At 32.7% G+C, this 25,730-nt stretch overlaps 1 protein-coding gene and 1 long non-coding RNA gene across 4 annotated transcripts in view; one reads left to right on the top strand and one right to left on the bottom strand.

The window, feature by feature from the left end:
• Window positions 1–25,730, bottom strand: part of AGPS (alkylglycerone phosphate synthase) — a 134,196-nt gene that overhangs the window by 23,853 nt on the left and 84,613 nt on the right. For all 3 annotated transcript variants that reach the window (XM_035698686.2, XM_049106174.1, XM_035698681.2), the window contains exons 12-17: window positions 23,405–23,456; window positions 19,238–19,314; window positions 17,073–17,185; window positions 10,818–10,887; window positions 8,745–8,806; window positions 4,102–4,191 (exon numbers count right to left, since the gene is read on the bottom strand). In XM_035698686.2, the coding sequence (XP_035554579.1) occupies window positions 4,102–4,191; window positions 8,745–8,806; window positions 10,818–10,887; window positions 17,073–17,185; window positions 19,238–19,314; window positions 23,405–23,456 (464 nt within the window). The remainder of the gene's footprint in view (window positions 1–4,101; window positions 4,192–8,744; window positions 8,807–10,817; window positions 10,888–17,072; window positions 17,186–19,237; window positions 19,315–23,404; window positions 23,457–25,730) is intronic.
• Window positions 1–25,730, top strand: part of LOC112668173 (uncharacterized) — an 83,416-nt gene that overhangs the window by 57,353 nt on the left and 333 nt on the right. The gene's annotated exons all lie outside the window — the stretch shown is intronic.

The raw sequence follows: 25,730 nt of genomic DNA, 5'->3' as shown, positions 1-25,730 counted from the left end.
TTTTTGGAAAACCTCAATTTGGATCTACTTCAGAAACTGACTCAGATCTACATCTTTTAATAGATCAATTCTATAATTTAAGACACTTAAACGTTAACCTCTTCCACAATCATCTGGACAAGTGATAGCATGCCTGCCAAAGTCATTATTTCATTCTTTAATTTCTAAAAAATTTTTGGAGTTCTTTATTTATGTTAGACTCACTGGCTAGGAATTCCTTCCCATAAAACTTGTTCAGAAAATTTAGGGTTGGAGTTTCTATTCCAGTATACAAAGTATATTTTAATAGAAATGAAATAAATAAACTCAATAAATACACTCTATAGCTAGTTATTTTCCTCAGGATCTTTGATTTCAATGAGCACTATAATTATTTCAAATTAAGTTTGAAATAACTTTTTTAAAAAACGTTTAAAAAATGTATCTCACACATTCAACATTTACATTCAACACACAATAACCTTTGGCCAAACTCTTAAGCAACTCAAATCAAACAAAACCAAAATCAAACTCTAATGTTAGTTCTATCAAGTATGAGATAAAAGAACTGTATTTAAAATCCTCATTTACCAAAACCATTCAAATAATTAGACTGCACATTCTAAATTTTGATTTATAAAATGATTACAGAAGCTGAGCATATAAGCTTTTATCAGAAAATCATTCTTTAAAAAATAGCTACTTAATAAATGGCATACATCAAATACATAATAAAGAACCTTAGGCCTTATGAGTTCCTTCTGAAGAACCACGACTTGTGTTACTACAGTAGATGTCCTGAGGCAAAATATTTTACTTCCCAATAACTTTCAGTAAGTAGTGGTTTATCACAATGATATTCTCATAATGGAAGGGGAGAAGTCTAGAGAGATAAATAGGGAGTGGGGCAGAAGGATGAAGAGGGGATAAAATCTATTAAGTTTCTACCTGATAAAACAAAGGAATAAAAAAATTCTCAACTACCCAAAAATATATCCCATTATTTCAAATGTTTCAAATTTTACGGTAACAAATAACTTTTGGGTTCTTAGGCCTGATTGGCTTTCAGTATTATAAAAAGAGGCCTGAGAGACCAGATTGTCAAAAAAAGAATTAAGTATCAATTTAGGTTCATAACAGAAATAAACACAATTTTTTTTTCTTAGACTTTAAGGTAAAAGACTTATTTTTAAAGACATCTCCAAATTAAAAAAAGAAAGAAAGAATACATACACTCTTACACCTTTATTTGGAAAAGTTCCAAGATCAGTCACTAAGACACCAGTAGGTTTACCAACTTATTAAGTTTTTTTATTGTACAGAACAAGGCACCTGTTTCCCCCTCCTTTAGATGTATCAAGTGACTAGTCAATAATCTCTATATCCACATTTTTAGCTTTTATGTTCTCAGATTCAACCCTGAATATACTTACTCAAAAACATGTTAATATTTAGGTTTGGTACTTCCTGAAATGGTCATCAAACCCTGATTCTCTCTCCCACAAAGAAGAAAAAAAAAAACACAATTTCAAGTAGATCCTTCTAGTTGACATGAACATTTAATGTTTAAGAAAGATTCTTTCCTCAGATCTCATGTTAGAATTTTGCTTTCTTACCCCAGCAGAAGCACAAAAATTTAGCAAATTCTGAAAGATATCTGTCTCAATGGGACCAAAAGTAGAACTAAGAAATATAATCTGGTAGCAGGGAAGTACAAGATGAGGATATAAAAGATAGAAAAAAGAGAACAATTAGAAGAGATAGTAAAGAGTAGAGAAATATTTCTAGTCTTGCAAAGCAAATGTATCCAAATTATCAGGCTTTATCAAAATATCAAAGAGGACTTAACAATTGGATGCTTTCGTGAGGATCTGTCATTAGAGAAGAAAAAGAATACCCAAATTTCCCTCACTTGCAGTAGTATAGGTTGTCTACCTCAAGTTTCATGTAATGACCTCACAATACAATGGCATTCACATAGCCCTTCACATGCTTTTGCATTTTAGACCCATAAGCCTCATCAAGCAGATGGTATTATCACTGCCTTACTAATGATAAATTTAGAGTTCAAAGAGATTAAATTACTAATAAACAGCAGAACCATGCCTTCACCCATCGGACACCTGTACTGTTAAAAAACAAAATTAACAAGGCAGGAAACAACAAATGTTGGAGAGGATGCGGAGAAAAGGGAACCCTCTTACACTGTTGGTGGGAATGTGAACTGGTGCAGCCACTCTGGAAAACTGTGTGGAGGTTCCTCAAACAGTTAAAAATATACCTGCCCTACGACCCAGCAATTGCACTGTTGGGGATTTACCCCAAAGATACAAATGCAATGAAACGCCGGGACACCTGCACCCCGATGTTTCTAGCAGCAATGGCCACGATAGCCAAACTGTGGAAGGAGCCTCGGTGTCCAACGAAAGATGAATGGATAAAGAAGATGTGGTTTATGTATACAATGGAATATTACTCAGCTATTAGAAATGACAAATACCCACCATTTGCTTCAACGTGGATGGAACTGGAGGGTATTATGCTGAGTGAAGTCAGTCAGTCGGAGAAGGACAAACATTATATGTTCTCATTCATTTGGGGAATATAAATAATAGTGAAAGGGAAAATAAGGGAAGGGAGAAGAAATGTGTGGGAAATATCAGAAAGGGAGACAGAACGTAAAGACTGCTAACTCTGGGAAACGAACTAGGGGTGGTAGAAGGGGAGGAGGGCGGGGGGTGGGAGTGAATGGGTGACGGGCACTGGGTGTTATTCTGTATGTTAGTAAATTGAACACCAATAAAAAACATAAATAAATAAATAAATAAAATTCTCAGAACAAAAAAAAAAAAACAAAAAAAACAAAGAAATTTTAAAAACTAAGCAGGAAGTTGCCATTGCCATACAGTTGGCCAGCAGGGCCTGGTTCTTGGGCTGGAAGAGGCCCAGGTCTGCCTTCTTAGGCTGAAATTAAGTGATTCCAAGTAAATCTGAAAAAAATATCATGAATAGAAATACACAGAAATAGGGTTTTGGTGAAGCATACCTGTTATTTCAGAGTCCCACATCAGGTGCACTTAACAATAAAAGTATTATATTACTTCCCAAATTACCTAATTTGTAATTTTGCTTATACTGTGATTTTTGTTTCTATAATAAATATTGAGTTATATTCTTGAAAACCACACACACACATACACAGAAAAAAGGAAAGGCAGTTAAGTAACAGAATGTTTCATAAATTGTAAAGTGCTAGATTACTACTGTATCATTTACTTTAAGGATCCCTTTCACATAATCTGTCCTGATTTCCTTTTATTCTCCATTCTAATTAATTCTGTAACTTTATTGATAAGTCAAATGCTCCATTCAATCTTGATAGATTTAATCTTCTGGTGTTTATACTGGTCAGTTAATAACAAGAGATTGAATACAAAGTGCCCCTTCTCAAAAAACCTTTTGGACCACTGTTATTTAACAAAGAGGATAAGACCTTCCATTAACTGCCCACTATGGAAGATACCAGCCACATGTGGTGTTTTAAATTCAAATTATTTGAAATTAAATAAAATTTACCACTCAGTTCCATAGTCACATTTCAACAGCTCCACAGCCACATATGGCTTGTGGCTATCATAATAGGGCAGATGAAGAATATTTCCATTATTGTAGAAAGATCTGTTGAAAGTAATCAGTTAATCTTCATTTGGATATTTTGCTCTACTCATTCCTTTATTCTACACCCACTCATTTCATCAATAACTAGATGAAATGAGGGATCCCTGGGTGGCGCAGCGGTTTGGCGCCTGCCTTCAGCCCAGGGTGCGATCCTGGAGACCCGGGATCGAATCCCACGTCGGGCTCCTGGTGCATGGAGCCTGCTTCGCCCTCTGCCTATGTCTCTGCCTCTCTCTCTCTCTCTCTGTGTGTGTGACTATCATAAATAAATAAAATTAAAAAAAAAAAATCCTAATAGTACTATCCTAAGAAGGTGGCAAAAGTGATGTTTAAGAAAACGTGCTAAATGGAATAGACTGAAGCTATTTCTCAGCTGGCAAATTACATCTATTAATTAAAAAATATGTTTTTTTTTCAGAATTAGTATAAAAACAACAAACTCACCTGCATGTAGAAAGAGGAGCAAACTGAACACCCTTCTCTTTGCATTCCCTTGTTATTCGTTCTTTAACATTTCTACAAAGATCCACAACCCTAGAAAACATAACAGAATACAACATGAAGTTTTCAAATAAATTACAAAAATTTGAATAAATGCTAGTTTATCTGGCATCCTTCAAGTCAGTAATTCTAACGAAAACTTTCATACTTATTCCTTCAGAAATGAACAGAGAGCTTTGATCATTCAAGTTGAGCTTTCCATTCATAATTTCAAAGGGGCAAATTTCTTTTTTTTGCCACAAGAAAGACAGAAGTCAGAAGAGTACACTCAAGCCTCCTGAAGTGGTTTTATACTTCAGTAAACCCAATTTCCAAATAAATTTAATTACAAGATTTTAAAAGCTTTAAAAAAAGCTATAACAAACATGTTAATGAAAATTCAATTCCGTATTTATAGGAATACCAATCTGTGTCCGTGACTAAGACATTTCTCTTAATATAAATATAATCAATAATCATGATGTACCAAATGCCCAACAGCCTACTGTCAAGCACTGAGCTAAAATACAGTTCAACTAAGACTCACTGGACATGAACTATGTGTAAAACTATGCTAGACTGATATTAAAAGTTAATGAAAACAGGTAATAGTTAATAAAGGGAAAGGGGGATAATATTTAACAGTATTAATCCTTTTTTCTATAGTTTAAATAAACTTTCTATTTGAAACAGTTTTAGATATAGAAAAGTCACGAAGATGGTACAAAGAGATCCTCTTTCTCTGGTTTCCTATAAACACATTATATAACCATAACAGATTTGTCAAAACTAAGAAACTGACTTCAGGACATCACTATTAACTAAAACACAGACTATATTCACATTTCACCAAATTTTATTTTGACTCCAAAATACTGTTGTTTTAAAACATGATGGCATCTGATTTCTTTTGTTTAGTTTTTGATATAATTTTTAAGATCCTATTTTGGAGTGGAGGAGGTCTAATGGTGACGTATTCATATTTTGGGAACATAGGAAAAAGCTCTGAAATGGAAAACATGCCAATCAGAGCTTCTAGGTCGGAGATCCAGAGACAGAAGATTTGACTGACAAAAGATTTTGCTATTACTACATATTCTGTTTCTTTTGGAAAATAAACTCCTAGGGCATATATAAACCTCTTATTCTCCAACAAACATACTAGCTACATACTGACACTGATTCTGTGTTTTAAACCTTGGTCTGTTTAGAATCAGGAGAATGCAAAAGATAACAAAGAAACTCAAAAGGCTGGGCCATCTTTAGTCTAAAGACTGATTTGAATGTATGAGAACCAATTTGACAAAAACAGTAACATTTACATGGATTATGCTTTGTAAAACACACTAAAGTTACTTATATTTCCAATAAGAAAAAGAATATATGGTTAAAATATAAATAGAGAAGTTCAGTATTTTATTAGCTATTTTAATATGGTATCTAAAAGTTTTATAAATTCTAATTTTACAAAACAGTGCCTTTAAGTTTAATGCTGCTTAATTCTATGAGAGTTGCAGGCAAATATGATTTATCAAGGTTACCTTTGTCTCACTTATGAACCGATAAGGATGCATGTTTTTAAAATATCTTATAAAAGTATTTATTTTTTTCTTATAAAAGTATTTAGATTATTGGAATTTATTGTCTTTATTTTGAAAAATCTAACATATTTATAACAAATACTTTATATATAAATAAAACCTACTAAGCTTTAATAGTTACAGGTTTAATTAATATTATACATTTATAACCAAGTTCTTTATCATGACTCTAGAAAATAGAATTTATGTGTTACATAACAATAATAATAATAATCTTCAGTACCAATGAGGAGGAGATGGGACAAAGAACAGGACTGAATGGTTAAAACCCTTAATGGGATACTTTCTAGAAATGATTTGTTTAGAGGGAGTTCAGAAAGCATTCTCTATAGAACACGTACAATTCAGTCCATTTGGACCATTCTATGGGAGATAAACATAACTGTGTATATGCTTTTAAATCCTTATCTGACCTGTTAGCAAATTTAACACTGTTGACAATTCCCTGCTTGAATAACATCTTCCTGGGCTTCTCTCACATCACTGGTTTTCCTTCAAATCCTCTAGGTATTATTCTCTTTTGCTAGCTCTTGTTTGTATGTTCATCCTTTAAATTTTGGGATTCCCTGGATTTCCTTCTCAAAGAAGTTTTTTTCTTCAACCATACTAGCTATAAGGGTTTGTATTTACTCTTGGTTTTAATCACAAGTTTCATGCTAGTGTCTCCAAAATCTTTAAATCTCCAACTCAGACATTTTAGACAGCTATTTTTATAGGCTGTATTCTTATACCATTCCAGAGTTCACTCAGGGGATTCTATGAAGAATAGTCTTTGAGCACTTAACAGGTACATTTTACTCGGGTCACTGAGAGATACACAAAAACTAGTAAGACCAATAATCCCTTAAGAGATTTATGCATGAAAAGGTGAAGCAATCTAATAATGTGTGAGAATTGAAGACTCTGATCCCATGGGTTTCTGGTAAACATTCTGGCTAAATGTCTGAAAGAAAAAGCAAGTTGCTACATGGGTAACAAGTAAATTTTATGTCAAGAATGTAGCTGCTTTCCATTCATTTTATTTATGAAAACCTCTGCTGATCAAGTTTTTTTTTTTTTTTTTTAAGATTTTATTTATTTACTCATGACAGACACCGAGAGAAAGGCAGAGACACAGGCAGAGGGAGAAGCAGGCTCCCTCCAGGGAACCCAATGTGGGACTTGATCCCTGAACTCCAGGAACATGCCCTGAGCTGAAGGCAGATGCTCAACTGCTGAGTGACCCAGGCGTCCCTGATGAAGTGGTTTTATTTTTTAATTAATTAATTAATTAATTAATTTATTTATTTATTTATTTATGGTGAAGTGGTTTTAAATGAAAACAAACCAAATACATAAGCCTGTATAAAACAGATATTGTGAGTCCAATAAATATGTAAGAACACACAAGAAAAATATTTAAAAAGTGAAAAGACATATGTGATTGATTAGCTTCCATAGCTGCAAGAATAAAAAGGCAAATGCCAATCATCAATTAACAGTAACTGATGAAAAAATTCATAATACTGAAGTTAACACTAGACTAACCTACCTTCCCTGGCAAGGAAGAGTATAAAAGACAAATGATCTTTGAGACAACTATGAACAGCTACCAAATGATATTTGCTGTTAAAAAGTTCAGATGTCAGTAAGTTGTTTTTTTTTTCTGTCAATAAGTTGATTTTTTTTTAGTTACAAGATTTATCTCCTGGTTAAAATACAGCAACAAAACTCATGAATAACAGATAGATACTATAAAGTTGATTACTGTTTTACAAGGCATGGAATATGAACGTCCATGCACCAAAAGTTATAACACATAGTAGATAAAGAATGAATGCAGAAAAGTAAAGTTTTCTGGGAGAGTGGGGAAAAAAGAGCTTAGGGTAGAACTTATATTAAGATAAGTAATATCTAAGAGGTAGATTCATGGGGATTTGTTATATCTTATATAATTTATTATAGATTTAAAATAGTTCATATATTTTATAAAGAAAAAGCAAAAAAAAAAAAACAAAAACAAAAACAAAAAAAAAAGAAAAAGAAAAATGTAAGGCCTCGAATAAAAATGTACTAACAGTTTCCTTAAGAATTTTTATACTGGGATGACTGGATGGATCAGGGGTTGAGCGTCTGCCTTCGGCTCAGGGCCATCGGGCTCCCTGTGAAGAGCCTGCTTCTCCCTTTATGTCTCTGCTTCTCTCTCTGTGTCTGTCATGAATAAATAAGTAAAATCTTAGAAAAAAAGAAAAAGAATTTTTATTACTGAATGAGTTTACTCAAAAGTTCATTTTTAATAAAACTACTTCACATTTCATCAGTGTTTATTATCAATTCCCTAACCAATATTTGTATGTGCGTGTGTAATGTAAACATAGAAGTTGTACATAATATCTTAAGTTGCATTTCTTTTAGAAATCACTGAAATAGAAGATCTTATTTAATACTCATACAAATATCAAAACTGAATCATACATTACAAAAGAAGGTTAACACTGGTTTTATAATTTTGAACTTTTTAGAGAACATTCTGCATATAAAGTACTTAAGAATCTAAATCAAAGCTAGTGAAACTTGCTTAAGTGCCCAAAAAGATTCTTTAAAATGTAGACTTCAGTAATATCTTCCTTCTATTGAATTTAGATAATTCTGCCTCAAACCAAAAAAAGGGGAGGGGGCTTGCAAATATGTCATTCTGATGAGATATTAATTTTTTAAGATTTATTTATTTATTTTAGAGAAAGAGAGAGAACACAGAGAGAAAGGGAGAATCTCAAGCAGACTCTCTGCTGAGCAAGGAGCCAATTTGGAGCTCAATCTCACGACTCAGAGATCATGACCTGAACCGAAATCAAGAGTTGGATGTTTAACTGACTGGAGCCACCTAGGTGCTCCAAAGATATTAACTTAAATAAAAGTGTTTCTTTATAAAAATTTAAAAATTTATATATTCATGCACAAAGATACATTATTTCAGCAACTCCTATAGCATATTTGAATAATATCAGGCATTTTATTATATTTTACCTGTCCCACGGAGCAGAAGTCTCGAAAGACTCTCCTAATATGTAGTATTCCAAACCCAAGTCCTGTTAAAACATATATACAAAAATCAAGAAATAGATGCAGAAGAATCAATATTATTGTAATACTGCTACTATTTCATAATAATTGTTAGTATTACATGTTTCTAACTTAACTTCCACTGTTCTTTACTCCCCACTCCATAAAAACAGTGGAAAGTGGCCCTGCGAATGAGCTATATAACCTCCAGAAGGACAGGAACTTTATCTGTATTGTTTTCTGTATCCTTGGCCCCAGATAGTATGCCTGACACATGGTAGGAACTTAAATATTTCTTTAAGGAACAAAGACTTTATCTAAGAACTGTCTATGTACATGTAGAGCATACTAGAACAGATTTTTTTAGTAGCCTAAACAGCAAATTAAACAACACTAAAAAATGTTCATCAGGTTGGAAGGACCAGGGCCATAGAGAAGTGGGGGGAAGGATGTTAAGGGAGGAAGGTATCTCTCTTTCCTAAAATCAACTTTTCTTTAAAAGCAAATTTAAAAAATATAGTGCCATTCTTTGTACTAACTAAATGAGACAAGATATCTGGAAGCTAGGAGTATATCTTCTAACACACGCTACAATTCTTATTTGGTAAGTAACTTATAATACAAATTTCTTTACACAGAATACAATTCTGTTTTAATATCAAAACTAGAAAGAGCAATTCATAAGCTACAATAGAATTGCAAAGATAGGAAAGGAAATTTTATAAATAGAAAAATTAATACATGTTTTCACTTCTAGTAAAATGAATCACTTCAACTCTACCACTGGTTGACAGGAAAAATTCCCCAAATTACTGATCTAAAATATCTGGCTCTTCTCTTATGCATTCATTTATGCAATAAGCATATACTTACTGACAAAAGTATTAAACACTGAGAAAATAAAAAGATAAAAAAATAATCACCCTGCCCCCAAATCTCAAAATTACTTCTGACTCAGTTTTAACAGTGTCTGTTACTTGTTACAGTTACATCTCATTTTCTAGAATTCTGAATTTAGTATTATGGGAAAATGGTCAATATACTTGGAGAAAATGACCAAAAAACAAAAATTTGTGTATATATAAATCGCTTACTATGAAAGAGGTTGGGGTAGTAACAGTCTATTACTTTTCACAATCGTGAAAATCTTAATCGTAAATCTCTTAATCACAATTTCTAACACAATGCACAAGCAATAAATGTAATTTTCCTTATCTGCATGGGGAAATGGGATGCTCAAGAAAACGTACATGCTTCAAATTCACTGCAACCTAAAATTTAGATCTTACCTAGGGATTAAATTATTTTAAAAATGAGACACAATCCAAGCTTTCTTACAGAAGTAAAAACAAATTTTATATAAGTTTACGTTAAGTATTTCCTTCAGAACAATTTCTGAGTGAATATTTAGAAAATTCAGTATTTTGGAAAGTTAAATTCTCAGTATGATACCTGAGAAATGACCTTTTAAAATAAGCCCCTTCAAATGTAATCCTAACAATAGCAGAAAACAATTAAGAAACTTGTGTTTACTATAGCCAAAGTAGAAAAACAAAACAAAAGAAATGAATCCATAAACTTTTGAAAGAATACTTTCATATTGATAAGTATAGTAGACTCTTGTGGTTAACATGACTAATAAAGTTTCTCACAAATAGAAAATCTGTAATTAGAAAAATTTTAGAGCTCAAATACAAGTTATTTTATTTAGAATTATTCTCTATAGCAATCATCACCAATGAACTAATTACTACTTGGAATCAAGTTAAATACCAATTTTTAAAGAGTGAAAGAAAGATTATGAATCTCTAAAGCAGATTATGAATCAGAGTGACCTAAATAATCTTTAAATTCCTCAAAAATTACATATGGAAGATTTAATTGGACTTCTGAAGATTTGTAGTTAGTCCTATATTCATGTGAAATGATGTGTTACATTATACTAGGTTAAAATTTAAGAAAATAATTTTATTCACTCAAACTAGAAAAAGTATGGTCTACAACATAAACTGACAAGGGAAATACGAGATAACTTACTCGAATGTATGCAATGACATAGGTCAGCAAATAACCTCTCTGTCCATTGTCTTCTCCAGCTGCCAACCCACTGAAATAAAGAACAAACTGTTAATATATATCATATATATTTATTAAAAATACATAAAACTGGGATGCCTGGGTGGCTAAGTGGTGGAGCATCTGCCTTCCACCCAGGGCATGATCCCAAGGTCTGAGGATCAAGTCCTGCACTGGGCTCCCTGCAGGGAGCCTGTTTCTCCCTCTGCCTATGTCTCTGCCTCTCTCTGTGTTTCTCTCATAAATAAATGGATAAAATCTTAAAAAAAAAAAAAGTATATATATATATATATATATATATATATAAAACTAACCAAACTACTATGACACCCCAAGATAACTGCTTAACAGATTAACAAACTATATTATACTGCATCTCATTTTTATTTTAATCTAATTTATCATAAATGTATCAAAGAGCTATCAAAAGAATAAGTTTGGATAAAAAAATCGAAAAACACTTTTAATATTTCAGTTTGGTCATTAATTTTAAACTTTCATCTATCAAACTAATAAAACGGACTCATATGACCTCAATTACTTCTACCCATTACTGACAAAAGAACAGAGAGTTAGCCATGAGAAATAAGCTTAAATAAATTTGAATAAACTTTACAAACATAACAAGATATCTAAAATACTTTCATATATTCTTATCCATATATTCATGTATTATAGTCTTATTCACATATAAAGATGTATGATTGACTACATCTTCCAAATACTAAGAAGTTTCTTGAATACTTGTGTACACAGAATAGAAAGTATTAGACAAAAAAAAAAGTATTAGACATAGAGTTTATTTTATGAAACTTATAACTTAAATGAGAGATAAAACATACCTACACAGAAATATTAAAGTTTATGAAACAACATATAGACAATTACAAGACAACAGGTAAGGTTTTATTATGAACTACCCATTTCAATTTGAAAGTAGTTTTTATCCACAGAAATTGTATTTGGTGATCTAGTTAGAACTAATCCCATATAGTATATAATTCAGACCAAGTTCTCTGCTTTGTGAAAGTCATTCTTATTTTAAAAGACTATGAACGATTATTGATTTCTACTACCTTCAGTAAAGAGCTTTTAAATTTGCTTGTTTCCATCATCAGGCAGAAATTTAATTTTAACTATTCTTAGTCAACTAAAGAAAACTTAACCACAAACTCTTATTAAAGTACCCATGAAAAAAATCCCTCAATAAAACCAGATAGAAAGAAAAGTAGATTTTCTTTCTTGGGTCGTAATAGATGATGAACTTCTTTGTCTCTCTGCTTAATACCATAATTGTACCTCCTTGGTCTCAGGACGTTGAGCCCTTAACCATTGTGTTGTCTATGACGTTGGGCCTCTGTTATTTGAGCCCCCTCCCAAAGAATCAATTTTCTTATTGCTTCAATTAATATCTTATAGTTAAGTTGTTTCTTCCCCTGAAGTTTTGCTTGGATTTAGCAGTAAGTAAATAATACAGCATAGATGTACCCTTGTGCTATACAAATACTGTAAGGCAATTTTAGGCTAGGATGTAAGAGCCAAATCAGATTTCCTGACTTAGAATTACAGCTGCACCCTGATGTTTATAGCAGCAATGGCCACAACAGCCAAACTGTGGAAGGAGCCTCGGTGTCCATCGAAAGATGAGTGGATAAAGAAGATGTGGTTTATGTATACAATGGAATATTACTCAGCTATTAGAAATGACAAATACCCACCATTTGCTTCAACGTGGACGGAACTGGAGGGTATTATGCTGAGTGAAGTCAGTCAGTCGGAGAAGGACAAACATTATATGTTCTCATTCATGTGGGGAATATAAATAATAGTGAAAGGGAATATAAGGGAAGGGAGAAGAAATGTGTGGGAAATATCAGAAAGGGAGACAGAACGTAAAGACTGCTAACTCTGGGAAACGAACTAGGGGTGGTGGAAGGGGAGGAGGGCGGGGGGTGGGAGTGATTGGGTGACGGGCACTGGGGGTTATTCTGTATGTTGGTAAATTCAACACCAATAAAAAAAAAAAATACAGCTGCATATATGCAAATTAGTATCACCCAAAGAAGTGGCAAACACTTGATAGAAGCAACTCTAGTCTAGAACCACTTGGGGATGGGGTACAATGAAATGAAATAGGGGATTGTTTGTATTACTAAATGCTAATAAGCAAAGAAGACCTAACCTTAACTTAGGTTAAGCAGTTAAGAGTGAAAAGTAAAAAGAGGGCAGCTCCAGTGGCTCAACGATTTGGTGCCGCCTTCGGCCTGGGGCGTGATCTTGGGAGACCTGGGATCAAGTCCCACGTTGGGCTCCCTGCATGGAGCCTGCTTCTCCCTCTGCCTATCTCTCTCTCTGTGTGTGTGTGTGTCTCTCATGAATAAATAAATAAAATCTTGGGAAAAAAAAAGAAAAGTAAGAAGAAATAATAGAATTCTGAGTTGGATATATATGGATTTGAGGTTAGGGGTAGGGAGTCAAGTAAAGTTCCAAAATACAAAGGAAACTAGTCAGAAAATTGCTGTGGTAAGTGTGTGAAGGAAAATATCTGAGTCTATACCTCAGGTAGAAAAGAAGCAGAGCCACACACTGAGTCCAAGAAAGAAAAGACATTGCTGAGCTAGGAAACAGGAACAATTAATCCTGGGCCTCGTGGCAGAAAGAAAGGACAGTGAAGACTAGAAAACAGTGCAAGAGATCTATGCTGGAAATCCTTGAGAAGGCACATTCTAAGTGGGTATTTGGTGAGAAATAAAAGGTAAGGACATTAAGTAGACTTGTCTCTTATAAGAGTATGAGAAAAAGTCCTTTGCAGTCCTATGTCAAGCTATTTTTCTTTAGATCCTCTTCTAACATCTGGCAGGGGCAGGAGTGGGGAGATCTGCTCCACTTTGGAATTCAGTGTGACAAATCACACAGAAACATGCATTTTCTTATCCAAAACAAGAAGAAATCGACGTCCATGCTAAATTCATAAACCCCAAAGGAGAAGAAAAGACATTACGGGCTTGCTTTTCTGAATCATAGATTTCCCTGCAAATTTAGCTTTTTGTTACTTAGATCTCTCCTCTTTTTTTTAAGCTTTCAGAACTCAATCTTATAGACAGGATTATCTTAAAAATACAATATATAAACAATAGTAGGGCACAGCAGCCACTCCAAAAAAGTATACTAAGATTCAAACTACTTTATGGTAAATTAGCAATATCCATCCCCTACTTCCTGCTTGCCCTCCACAAATTTCAAACCTCAATTAACAAGTTTCTTAAATTCAAACCTGTTTCATAAGAAAACACTGGGAAGACTAATGAAAGAGGAATGAGAGACAATCTTCTTATATAAAAGAGCCATCTGGTGAACCTAATCACTCTCATGTTAAATTACATTAAACAATTTAAGCATACACTTTAAAAATAACAATAACACATTACCTTAAGTTCTATGGTAAATGTCAATACATCTGTCATGACTGATGACAAGGAATATTAATTCTCATTAACTCTTAGAAAAGTTAAAGTATATTACTAGTAAACATAGATAAATAACCAAAGTATGATTATTCAACATTTGCCAATTATGTTCCATTGGATCACATGTGTTCAACAGTATTTAACAGTATTAGGTGAGGGTGGAAGGCAAGGAGGAAAAATGGCTATGGTACACATAAAAATGTTCTAAACTGTTCAGAGTACTTCATTCAAAACAATTCAAAGCCAATTCAAAGGGTAAAACAAAAGAATAGAAAATAAAGGTCAGATGAATAATGCCCTATTTCAAAATAAAATACATGAGCTAAACTAACTTATGAAACTTTAGCAGAAAGAAAATCAGTGGCGCTTTTTAGTTATGCAGAAGAAGAAATCATTCATTGGGGAGCAAGGGTTGGCCAAGTGGCATCGTAAGCAAGAAAAATATCCCTGAATCTTTCAGTGATTAGAACAAAGAATTCGTGCCTAAAAAGAAGTATCAGGAGAACCAGAACTTCTGCTAGAAAACCGTATGAAGATATTTCCAAGTATCAAATCAAATCAAATCAAAATCAAAATAGTCCTAAGGAAAAAAAAAGTCCTAAGTACTCTCCCCAATGACAGCCTGGATTGTTAATACTGAAGATCTATGCATCCAAATGAAGGAAGCCAGGGTGAACGTACATTAAGAAATTAATTATAACATAACTAATAAGTACAAAATTATAATAGCACAAAAATGAGACTCCAATCAGAGTCTGAGTTTTAAGGCTTTGCCCTTGCTTAGGTATCTCACTTACTATAACCTATTTTAATGGATGAATTTGATATTAAAAACAAATCGCTTCAATTAAATCAATAGTTCTTGGGCTTCGGTATCAGTATCTAAAAAGACTTGGATTCATCTTAAGGAAGTTCATTCTTTTAAGTTGTAAATGACTAGAATTACACGGGAAAAACAAGACGAATTACGTGACAAGAGAGTTTATGACAGTTGGTGGCTCAACTTAAAACTGACAAAATGGCTCTGATAAATACCTAAAGGTTAAAATACAGAGTTTTAAGGGTAGCATAGCAGTTAGGCATAAATGAAATAGAATAAAAAATGTCAGGGAAAAATACTCAGTTTCAACTCTTTCAACAAATATTCAATCATCTAGTATATACCAGGCATCAGCAGTGATACCCAAGAAAAGACAGGTCAGGCCCTATAAAAATTATGTCTTACTTCACATAAAAAGGCATTTTGCCATCATCTTACCCCAATCCAATAGGAAATGTAGCACATTACTAATTACTAGTGATTTTGCTGGCTACTCTGGATTGTAATTACAATAAAGATACTACAAAGTTGAGATTTCTATGCATGTGTATATTTAAGGTTAGAACAGAATTAAAAGATTTAATTTAAATATAAAAGACTTTAATCTAAATCTCCTTAATTGTTTCTAATACTATGGATTTTACGAAAAAAGTTTAAAATTGATCCCGGAGTCCAGGATCAAGTCCCACATCAAGCTCCTGCAGGGAGCCTGCTTTTCCTTCTGCCCATGTCTCTGCCTCTCCGTGTCTCTCATCAATAAATAAATAAAATCTTTAAAATCAAAAGTTTAAAAATCAAATTATATAAACTCCACATAATTTAGAAACCAAAAAACAGGTACATGTACATTTCAAAAATAAATTTAGAAATTAACCTGAACTCTAAGCCTCTTAGTAAGTGAATTTTTATAGCACAATTATTCTTAACTAATTTAGTTTAAAAAATCAATAATTCCAAAGATACTGTGAAAGAGGAAAAGTCAAAGATTAGTGAATTTCATCTTTTACTAAAGAAATTAAATTCCACTTGCCAATTTCAGAATAAGGTAAGAATAAAACTGAAAATTTGCAATACTCAAAAACAGTACAAAAGTAAACTAAAAATTAAGTCCAAGATTAGATCTTTGCCTAAGAATTCTGCATTTTAACACTAAATTCAGAAAATCCTAAAAACAAAGGGCTGACTACCATAGGTGAGAAAAATACATAAAAAGTGGGGCATTCTAAAACACAAGAAACACAAGGCTACAAATTAAATGCTCATTTGTTCTCATAAATAGCAAAAAAGGGAAATTGATGTAAGTATTTACAAAAAACTCAGATTAAGCATAATGTATAATATTTTAAGCTCTGAAATAAATAAAGGAAACTGGTATCCAGGAAACTTAGTTTATGTACTTAGAAAGGAAAGGAAAAAAATGTAGTCCTGATAAATGGCATTTTCACTATGGTTCTCATCAATCAATCTCATAATCCATCAAGCAGAAAGAAAGAAACCACCCAATCATTATTCAGTTGGTTATAGATGTGAAATGTTTTCTGTTTCTTTATACCAGCACAAAACAGTAAGTGACAAGGGGTGGAGTACAGATAATTTATCAAATTCTTTTGTTTAAAAAACTTCCTTTTAAAAACATACTAATAACATGTTTTATACAATTACCACTAAATAAAAGGACTACGGATTTTTTTAGTATTTTACTCTAGCACAACAAAAGCTAATTTTATAATTAGCATCAATGGAAAAATATAATATTTAATATATCATAAATAGGATCACAAATTTTGGAAGTAAATCAACACAACATTTTAAGTTGACAATTATATATTGCTACAAATTTAATACTTTAAAGGGTACATTAACAACTGCTTGCAGATACCAGAATTTTAGATTAACATTCTCTTGGCATTATGAACTTTAAAGCCATACCCAAATTTTGCAGCGATGTCATACACTTGTTTTTCATGTTGAAGAACCTTCTCACGGTCCCCCTCAAACAGTAATGTAGCAACAGTTAGCTGATTTGGATCAAATCCTTTAAACTACAAAAAAAATTATTACAGATAAGTCTTATCCTATAAAATAGTATATCAAAATACATTGTACTCTTTTTTCCCTTCTGATCTGGCTCAAACATACCAACTCTTCAAAATTTAAGCTTTGGAATTTTACATATGAATCAAAAAGAATGTTTAATGCATATATTCAGGTTGTTACAATATAACAAAACTATAGAAAAATACTTAATTTCAAAGTATGCCATGGTGTCAATTGTAATGACATATTGGCAAGTAATACAACAAATAACTTGTAAGAATTATAACTGCAATAAAGAAGCAAATAAAAACACTAAATGATAGAATATAATGAATTAGCATCAAGATGTAGAATGAGAAAAAAGTAAAAAATAACAGCATCCTTAGATGCCAACAATAACTTATTTAATAATATTTTCAAAGGAGATCTTACATCTAAAATAAAAATAATCATAAAAGGAAATATATAATCTCATTAGGAAAACATTTCTAAAAATAGATTATAAAGACCTATGTTCTAGAATGCCTCAACTAAGTATATAAGCCTGTCAATTCTTGCTCAAATTAATATACAGGTTCATTCCAATTCTGATAGAAACCTTAATGGACTTCCCAAAATGGTGAAGAGTTTCTAAAATTTTTCTAGGTTAATAAACAGGTAAGTTGTGATGAAAAACAAGGAAAATTCTAAAAAAAAAGCCAAGAACTAGACTGATAGCAATTAAATCCATTTAAATTTTCAAGAACAAAATTTATTTTTAAAAATGTGATACCTTTTTAGAATTCAATTTATTTAAACTAAAAACAAAACAAAACAAAACAAAAACAGTTCATCCTCTCCTTCTATGCCTCAACCCCTGAAAACAAAAAAAGTTCACCTTCTTCTCCCTGCCTCTGGCAATCACCAGTCTGTTCTCTGTATCTATGAGCTTAGTTTTTTTGTGTTTTTTAAAGTTTTTTTTTCTAGATTGCACATATAAGAGAGATCATACAGTATTTGATACATTAAAATGGAATCTACTTCTTGAGTAAGTAAACAATAAGATGTCTTAGACATGGCAAATCCATGTAAGAAAAGCAGGGATTAGTTAGTTAAAGGTGCTGTCACAACTGGTTAGCAACTGGGGGAGCAAAAAGTGAAGATTAATTTAAAGCTTTATCTCACATCATAAAATTGAAATGCATTCAAATAGTAATAAAGATAAAAACTTTAAAATTCCTATTTAACAAAAAAAGCAAGAGAGAGAAGAAATAGTCCCAGCTTAGAAGTGATTAAATAATTATAGGAAAAGATATAAAATTTTGAAACTTTTGCACCAAAAAGAAAAACTCTTAAAAAGGGAGTCACCTGACTCAAAAAATTATTCACAACATTTATGACAAAGACATCTAATAATTCCATTACTCAAAGGGTACACAGCAAAGCCCCAAGGAAAAAAACCAAGAAACTGCCACCCCTGGCAAAAAAAAAAAAACATACTCAACTAATGCACATAAAAACCGTATCTAGGAAATACAGGGAAATGATGGGTCTCACTGGAATTTCAATGAGAAACATTAACTAAAATAAAGTACTACTTTCTCCCCCAGATTCACAACATTTAAAACATAACAGAACACAACTCCCACATGCCACAACAAGGATGCAACAAAGAAATAGCACCTGTGTGTCCCTAGAGGGAGTACAAGCTGGCATAAACCTTTAGGAAAGGAATTCAGCAATGAAAATTTTTTTAAAAATCCATACTCTTATTTCACTAGATATAGATATTATTAAAAAAAAAATCAAACTGTAAAAAATCTTACATGCATGAAACTGTTTAATGCCATGTTATTTTTAGGAACTTCAAATCTGGAAAAAAAATTAAAATTTCTGATATTAAATGCATAACTGATTGACTTGATAAAGTATTTATTCCAACATGAAAAATAATAATTAAGAAATGTACACAGCACCATGAAAATACATCTTAGTAGGTATGTGTGAGAGAAGAGAAGGCAGGAAACAAAACTAGTATCATAAGCTTTAAAATTTTAGCATTTTACAAAAATTCTTACCTTTGTAATATAAAACTTCTTTAAGCCATCCAAAAATGATGTGAAGATAGAGGAAACCTGAGGTTTAAGGGCATGACCTAAGAAGAAAAAAGTTCATAATTTAAATTAATAGCAAATTCTGTTTTTTTTTAAGATTTTATTTATTTGAGAGAGAGAGAGAGAGCACAAGCAAGGGGAGCAGCAGGCAGAGGGAAAGGGACAAGCAGGTTCCCCGCTGAGCAGGGAGCCCAACATGGGGCTCTATCCTAGGATCCTGGGATTATGACCTGAGCTGAAGGCAGAAGGCAGACGCTTAACCAACTGAGCCACCCAGGCACCCCAAGTTTTCTTTTTTCAAAAGATTAAAAGGCTAGTTTAATTTAGTATCCTAAAAAAAGTGAATGTTTTTTGTCTCTAATTTTTTAAATCCTATGTTTTATATATAACATTGATATTAAGATCTACATCTTTTAACTTTATCTTCTTTCAAAAGTCACAACTTTTTGTTTACGAAACCTCTCGTTACTTTTTTAATTCAAATTACTATATGTAACTAATACTACATATAGTTCAGGTTATCTTTCAATAGTATAGTTTACACATAGTAAAATCACTTCATTAATTTTTATTTCATTAAGAACACTCAATGGTGGCTGAGTTTACTTTTATTTTTTTAATTATGCAGAAACTATTGAGAACTATAACCAAATACGCAGTCAATGCCAAGTTTAAGGTTGTTTCTTAATTAATTCTTAATTCTTCCAGAATTCTTGGCACAGAACTAGTAATTGCTTCCTTAATCACACCCAGAGAGTTAGAATTGCCAAAATAACATAAACGGTGTCTCAGAGTCTGTTAAATTAACATCTTTGCCTGCGGATTGAGTTTAATTGAGTGAAAGTCTTTTACTGTTTTCTCATTGTTGTCAGAGTAGCAACTTCTTAACTCCCATGACTGTTAGATTAAGAGTCATACATCTGGCTTTAGTACTATAGCCCAATTCAGAAAAATGGGGCATACCATTTACATAGAATTTTTATAAAGAATTTTAAGTCTCTAGTAAATCTGAAATTATCTCCAAATAAACATTTAATTTTTTTAAAACAGCTTCAAGATTTTGGGGTTTTGTTTTGTTTTTAAGATTTTATTTATTTATTCATGAGAGAGAGAGAGAGAGAGAGAGAGGCACAGGCAGACGGAGAAGCAAGCTGCAGGAAGCCCAACATGGGACTTGATCCTGGGTCTCCAGGATCACGCCCTGGGCTGAAGGTGGCGCCAAACCGCTGAGCCACCTGGGCTGCCCAGGTTATGTTTGAAAGCATAGATCCCTTAAGATAGGTGCAAACAGCAAAAAAGTTTCTTTGGGAGGAATGGGGGAGATTTCTTGGGAGGAAAAGACTATAACTTGTAGTCTTTTTTTTCCATTCATCTTTTTTAAGTTAGAATTGGAATCTCTGATACTTACTACATTTTTACCGATTACAATAGGAAACCATGACAATGAAGACCAAGTAACAGAAGTCTTAATCAGAGGTTAAGAGTTAGATATCCATCCTATAACTGAACAAAACAACTAAAATGAAGGACAGATTAGATAGAGACCAACCTAGCAATCTTTTTGAGTTCCTGGATCATATGTTTGGGAAACTTTTCTTCTTTTACTGTACCCTATTAAAAATGCTTTTCCAGAATAAGCCATACCTTTAAAAATACATTTGTAGCAAGTTTAAAGTTAGAAATAATATGCCATCAAAATATTCACTTCCTATCCCAAATGGAATTCATTCTACTTTAATAATTGGAAATAAACATAAATGTGTGAGTGGGTTACTTGAATTCTTGCAAGAAACTGAAATTATCTGTTCCTCATACAAGACTTCTGACTCACACATCTTTTACATAATGTATGAAAACTCCAAATGTCACTACCCTGATGTGAAATAATCCTTAAGGATATATGTTCATTTCAACACATGGAAATTTATTTGCACAATTTCCATGAACACTAGTGGGACTCAGCCACATATATGCAAATACTGAGTTGACAGGATAGCTTTGAAGAATAATCATCATAAAAGTGATACTAACTTTAAGTATGTCAAGCATTAGTATTAACTTAAAAGGATATTATCTTTTATTTATTCTGAAATTAATATTGCCTTTCAAATTAATTACATTCTAAATATATTCTGGCTACTGGGTTTTATTTTTTATAGTAAATAAAGGAACAAAGTTTTCAAATTTACTAGTTGAACAGTCTGATTAGTAAATTTTGTGTTGTTACAGTGTTAATTTAAACATTTTTAATTATTTAATAAATACCTACATTTCAAAGAAGTGATCTCAAACAGTGGAAAAAGTCTTGGGCCTTGGAGTCAGACAGATTTGGGTTCAACCCTGGCTCTACCACATATCATCTGTGAGCTTTGGCTGAAATATCTAGGCTTTGAGTCATTTATAAATTGGGAATATCACTTTCAGGAACAGTTGTGAGGAGTATTTGATAAACTGTGCTACTGATATTGTGGTTGGCACTATACTATGTGCTACTCAAGATTTGTTCACCCTCTTGATTAAGTCAAGCAACATCGGTGCCTATCCTATGACAAGTGCAGGAGATATAAAAACGAATATGAAACATTCCCTAAATTTGACAAACTTGAGTTTTTCAGAGGAAATCTACAGATCATTTCAATATACTCAATGATCTATATCATTTCAATATACTTAAAACATATTTCAATATAATAAACTAAGGGTTATGTCAAAGATAGGAGTGAAACTAAAAATATTAACATCTAATAAGGCTTGTGCTTTGTTAACAATTAATATAGTACAAACACTGTCAATCAGCCATACAGCTAGTAAGAAGTTCTGGATATCCCTTATTGTGCTAAGTGTTACCCTTTAGTTGCTTGATCATGGAGCCATGGCAGGATGTATAGATGGAAAGGTTTCAAGAGGTAGTGAGAAATCAAAAAGGTTATAAATAACCAAGAAGCAGAATCAGATCTGTCTTTTCAAAGAATCACTTTGGTGGCCATGTAAAGGATGGAGAGGAGACAGAGACAAGACTAGAGAGGGTACATCTGTCTTAGAGCATGTTCCTAGATATAGCAATGAGAATGTGGAACAGGGATGACAGATGGCCAGAAGGACCTTTTCTTTAAACCTTCATTTTAAATTGTTATAAAAACAAATTATAAATAAAGTCCAGTCAAATCATAATTTTACAAGTGTGTCTATATCTAACACTATTAACTATAATAATAGCATATAAATGGGTAACACATCATTATTAAATAGATATGTGGCTCTCTTAAGACCTAGATCTCTAAATGGAGGCCACAACACACAGAAGGCTTGGTTTTCATTTGATTTAACTATTTCATTATTTACAGGACACACTTATGTTAAACTTTTATCAGTAGTATAGTTATTTTGAAAATAATTTATTTAAAGGAATAACCAGATAACCATGAACAAGACTTCCTTAATTCTATATAACTATAATAATCACTCTTTTCTAAATTAAAATCTAAACTACTTTTAAATAAAACAAACAGGGATCCCTGGGTGGCTCAGCGGTTTAGAGCCTGCCTTTGGCCTGGGGCGTGATCCTGGAGTCCCTGGATCGAGTCCCATATCAGGCTCCCTGCATGGAGCCTGCTTCTCCTTCTGCCTGTGTCTCTGCCTCTCTCTCTCTCTCTCTCTCTCTCTCACATGAATAAATAAATAAACTCTTTAAAAACATGCCATTGAGGTTTTACAATTCCATTTTTTTGCTGATAAGTGAACAAATTTGGTAGGAGGGAAAAGGAAAACATCCTAGGCAAACTCTATACCCCTTTTATGATTTAGCTTAAGCATACATGATCCTCCTCTTTAAGAAGCCTTTCCTGACTCCCCATGTCAACATCCAGCAAAATCCAGCAGGCTCAACCACTCCTTCATTTGCACCCTAGGGTATCCAGTGCACTCTTCTTTCACAGTACCCACAACAATCCTGCACTCCTTCATTTATGTAATTGTCTGTCCTCATTAGACTGTGAGCTTCCTGAAGGACAGCAACTATGATATTCATCTTCCTACCTCTGTGCTTAGTACTCTTCCTGGCAGGCAACAGCTGTTTCATGAGCAGATTTTGTGGTTCATGAGCAGATTTTAAAATGACCACTCCTTACTCACCAAACTGAAACTGTTGGTTGTCCATGAGGCGGATAGATGCAGGAGCACATCTCTATTTTAAAAAGAAAAAAAATGTGATAAAATTTAATACCATAAAGAAGGTATACAGGTAAAATATTAATGTCATCTTTCTGTATTTGAGATCGAGAGCTTAGTTCCTAAGAATATATATATATAGTAAAAAAAATCTTAACTTTTTATATAATCGTAAGATGACAAATAAAACAGCAACTTCTATAAAATATCTGGAGAAGAAATCTACATACATAATACCTACACACATATGTTGCCAGATCTTTAAATTATGTGCAATTTTGCTAGATCTTAACACCTAGCAAAGATTAATGGAAATATCTAAAAGAAATACTGGGTCTTGAAGTGGATTATTTTAGAACAAAGCAGAAATTTCAGAGACTAAGATCAATGCCTAGAACATTATACCATTTGTGAATTACAATGTGTTCTCAGGTTCTTATACACTTTTAAAACAAAGAAGATGATGGTGGATATATACTTTTATTTATTTATTTATTTGTTAAATATTTTATCTATTTATTCATGAGAGACCCAGAGAGAGTGAGGCAGAGACACAGGCAGAGGGAGAAGCGGGCTCCACACAGGGAGCCTGACGTGGGACTTGACCCCGGGACCCCAGGATCACGCCCCAGGCAGAAGGCAGGCACTAAACCGTGGAGCCACCCAGGCGTCCCAGATATATACTTTAAAAATGAATAAGATGATGGTAGAATTTCTGTGAATAAAACCACTTTAAAAAAGACTATCTGTGATGTCTTCATATATAACTCTAAGAACTGTTCTTTTTATCCCTTCTCATAATCCATTTTAAGTAGAGAATTCTGGACACTATCAGACCCACTTCTAGAATGTCCAGAATTCTAAAATCTTTCAAGGTTACTTGTATGAAAATAGCAACAAAACTATGAAGGATAACATTATGTATCTAAAACTGCACCAGTATTTTTTTTTAACTGCACCAGTATTGAATTTAATCTAGGCACCACACTAAAAGCTGCAAGGAAAGAAAAATGAGAACAGATAGTCATATAAATTTTGCAATGATGAAATACTACAATATAAACACTAGCAAGGTTTAAGTCAGCTACAATATTTAAGTGAGCTGCACCCTAAATACAATTTTATTTTCTATGTAAATTTTAACATGGTTAAACTTCCATCAAGAGATTGCTTTCAGATGACAAAATTTTGACTTTGACTGTCATAAACTTTTTAAACATTTATCTTTTGAATAGTAACATTTTTTTCTGAATAATAACATTTATCAATAAAAAGTTTCAATACAACATTGAGATTTATGCAGATCATTCAAAAGAACAAAATTTAATATATAACTGTGCATAACATTTTTGCTATTATTCACTTTTAATTGGACAAATATTTAATTTTACAAAATCACTCAAAATACACATCTCACCCAACAAAATGACTAGATTCTTATTTTGAACACCATACAATTTATTTACTCATCTTCAATACTAAAGGTGAGATAATTCAATCTATATTTTATTTATTTTTAATTTTTATTTATTTATGATAGTCACATACAGAGAGAGAGAGAGAGAGGCAGAGACACAGGCAGAGGGAGAAGCAGGCTCCATGCACCAGGAGCCCGACGTGGGATTCGATCCCGGGTCTCCAGGATCGTGCCCTGGGCCAAAGGCAGGCGCCAAACCGCTGCGCCACCCAGGGATCCCTCAATCTATATTTTAAAAAGTCATTATCAAATCTAAAGAGTCAGTACTAGCTAATTTTGTATACATAGCATAACAACAACCTATTGACTTACTTTTATAGAATCCTGTGATGTCTAACTTATCTTCACATGTCTTATTTAATATAATAAACAACCCCAGCAGGGTGGCAGAACTAGTGTTACCCATTTTTCAGATGAGTACATAGGAACCAGAGAGGTTAAAAGACTTGTCTAAGGTCATATAACTGTTAAACAGATAAAACTAAAAGAACTAGGATCAAGATATCCTGACTGCTAGATCAGCAATATTTCAAAACAACACAAAGCCTCCCAAAAAATCACTTAACACACATACATACACTATACCACACACACACAGCTTTAAAGTCATATTTGAAACAAAAATTACATGAAAACTCTCTATTCACTGTATAGTAACAACATAAAATGAAAAATACATAATCTGGGCAATTCCAAATCTTGGTATAAAGGTATTTTTGTAATTTGGGTATGTTTCTAAAAACTAAACCAGTTTCTGAAATACTAAAGAAAGACCAATTTCCTAAAATGTTCTTATCAAAACAGGCATATTAA

This window comes from Canis lupus, chromosome 36, assembly GCF_003254725.2.
Source record: "Canis lupus dingo isolate Sandy chromosome 36, ASM325472v2, whole genome shotgun sequence".
Classification (NCBI taxonomy): domain Eukaryota; kingdom Metazoa; phylum Chordata; class Mammalia; order Carnivora; family Canidae; genus Canis; species Canis lupus.
The sequence above is the reverse complement of the archived record's forward strand: the minus strand, read 5'-3'. Positions and strand labels throughout refer to the sequence as shown.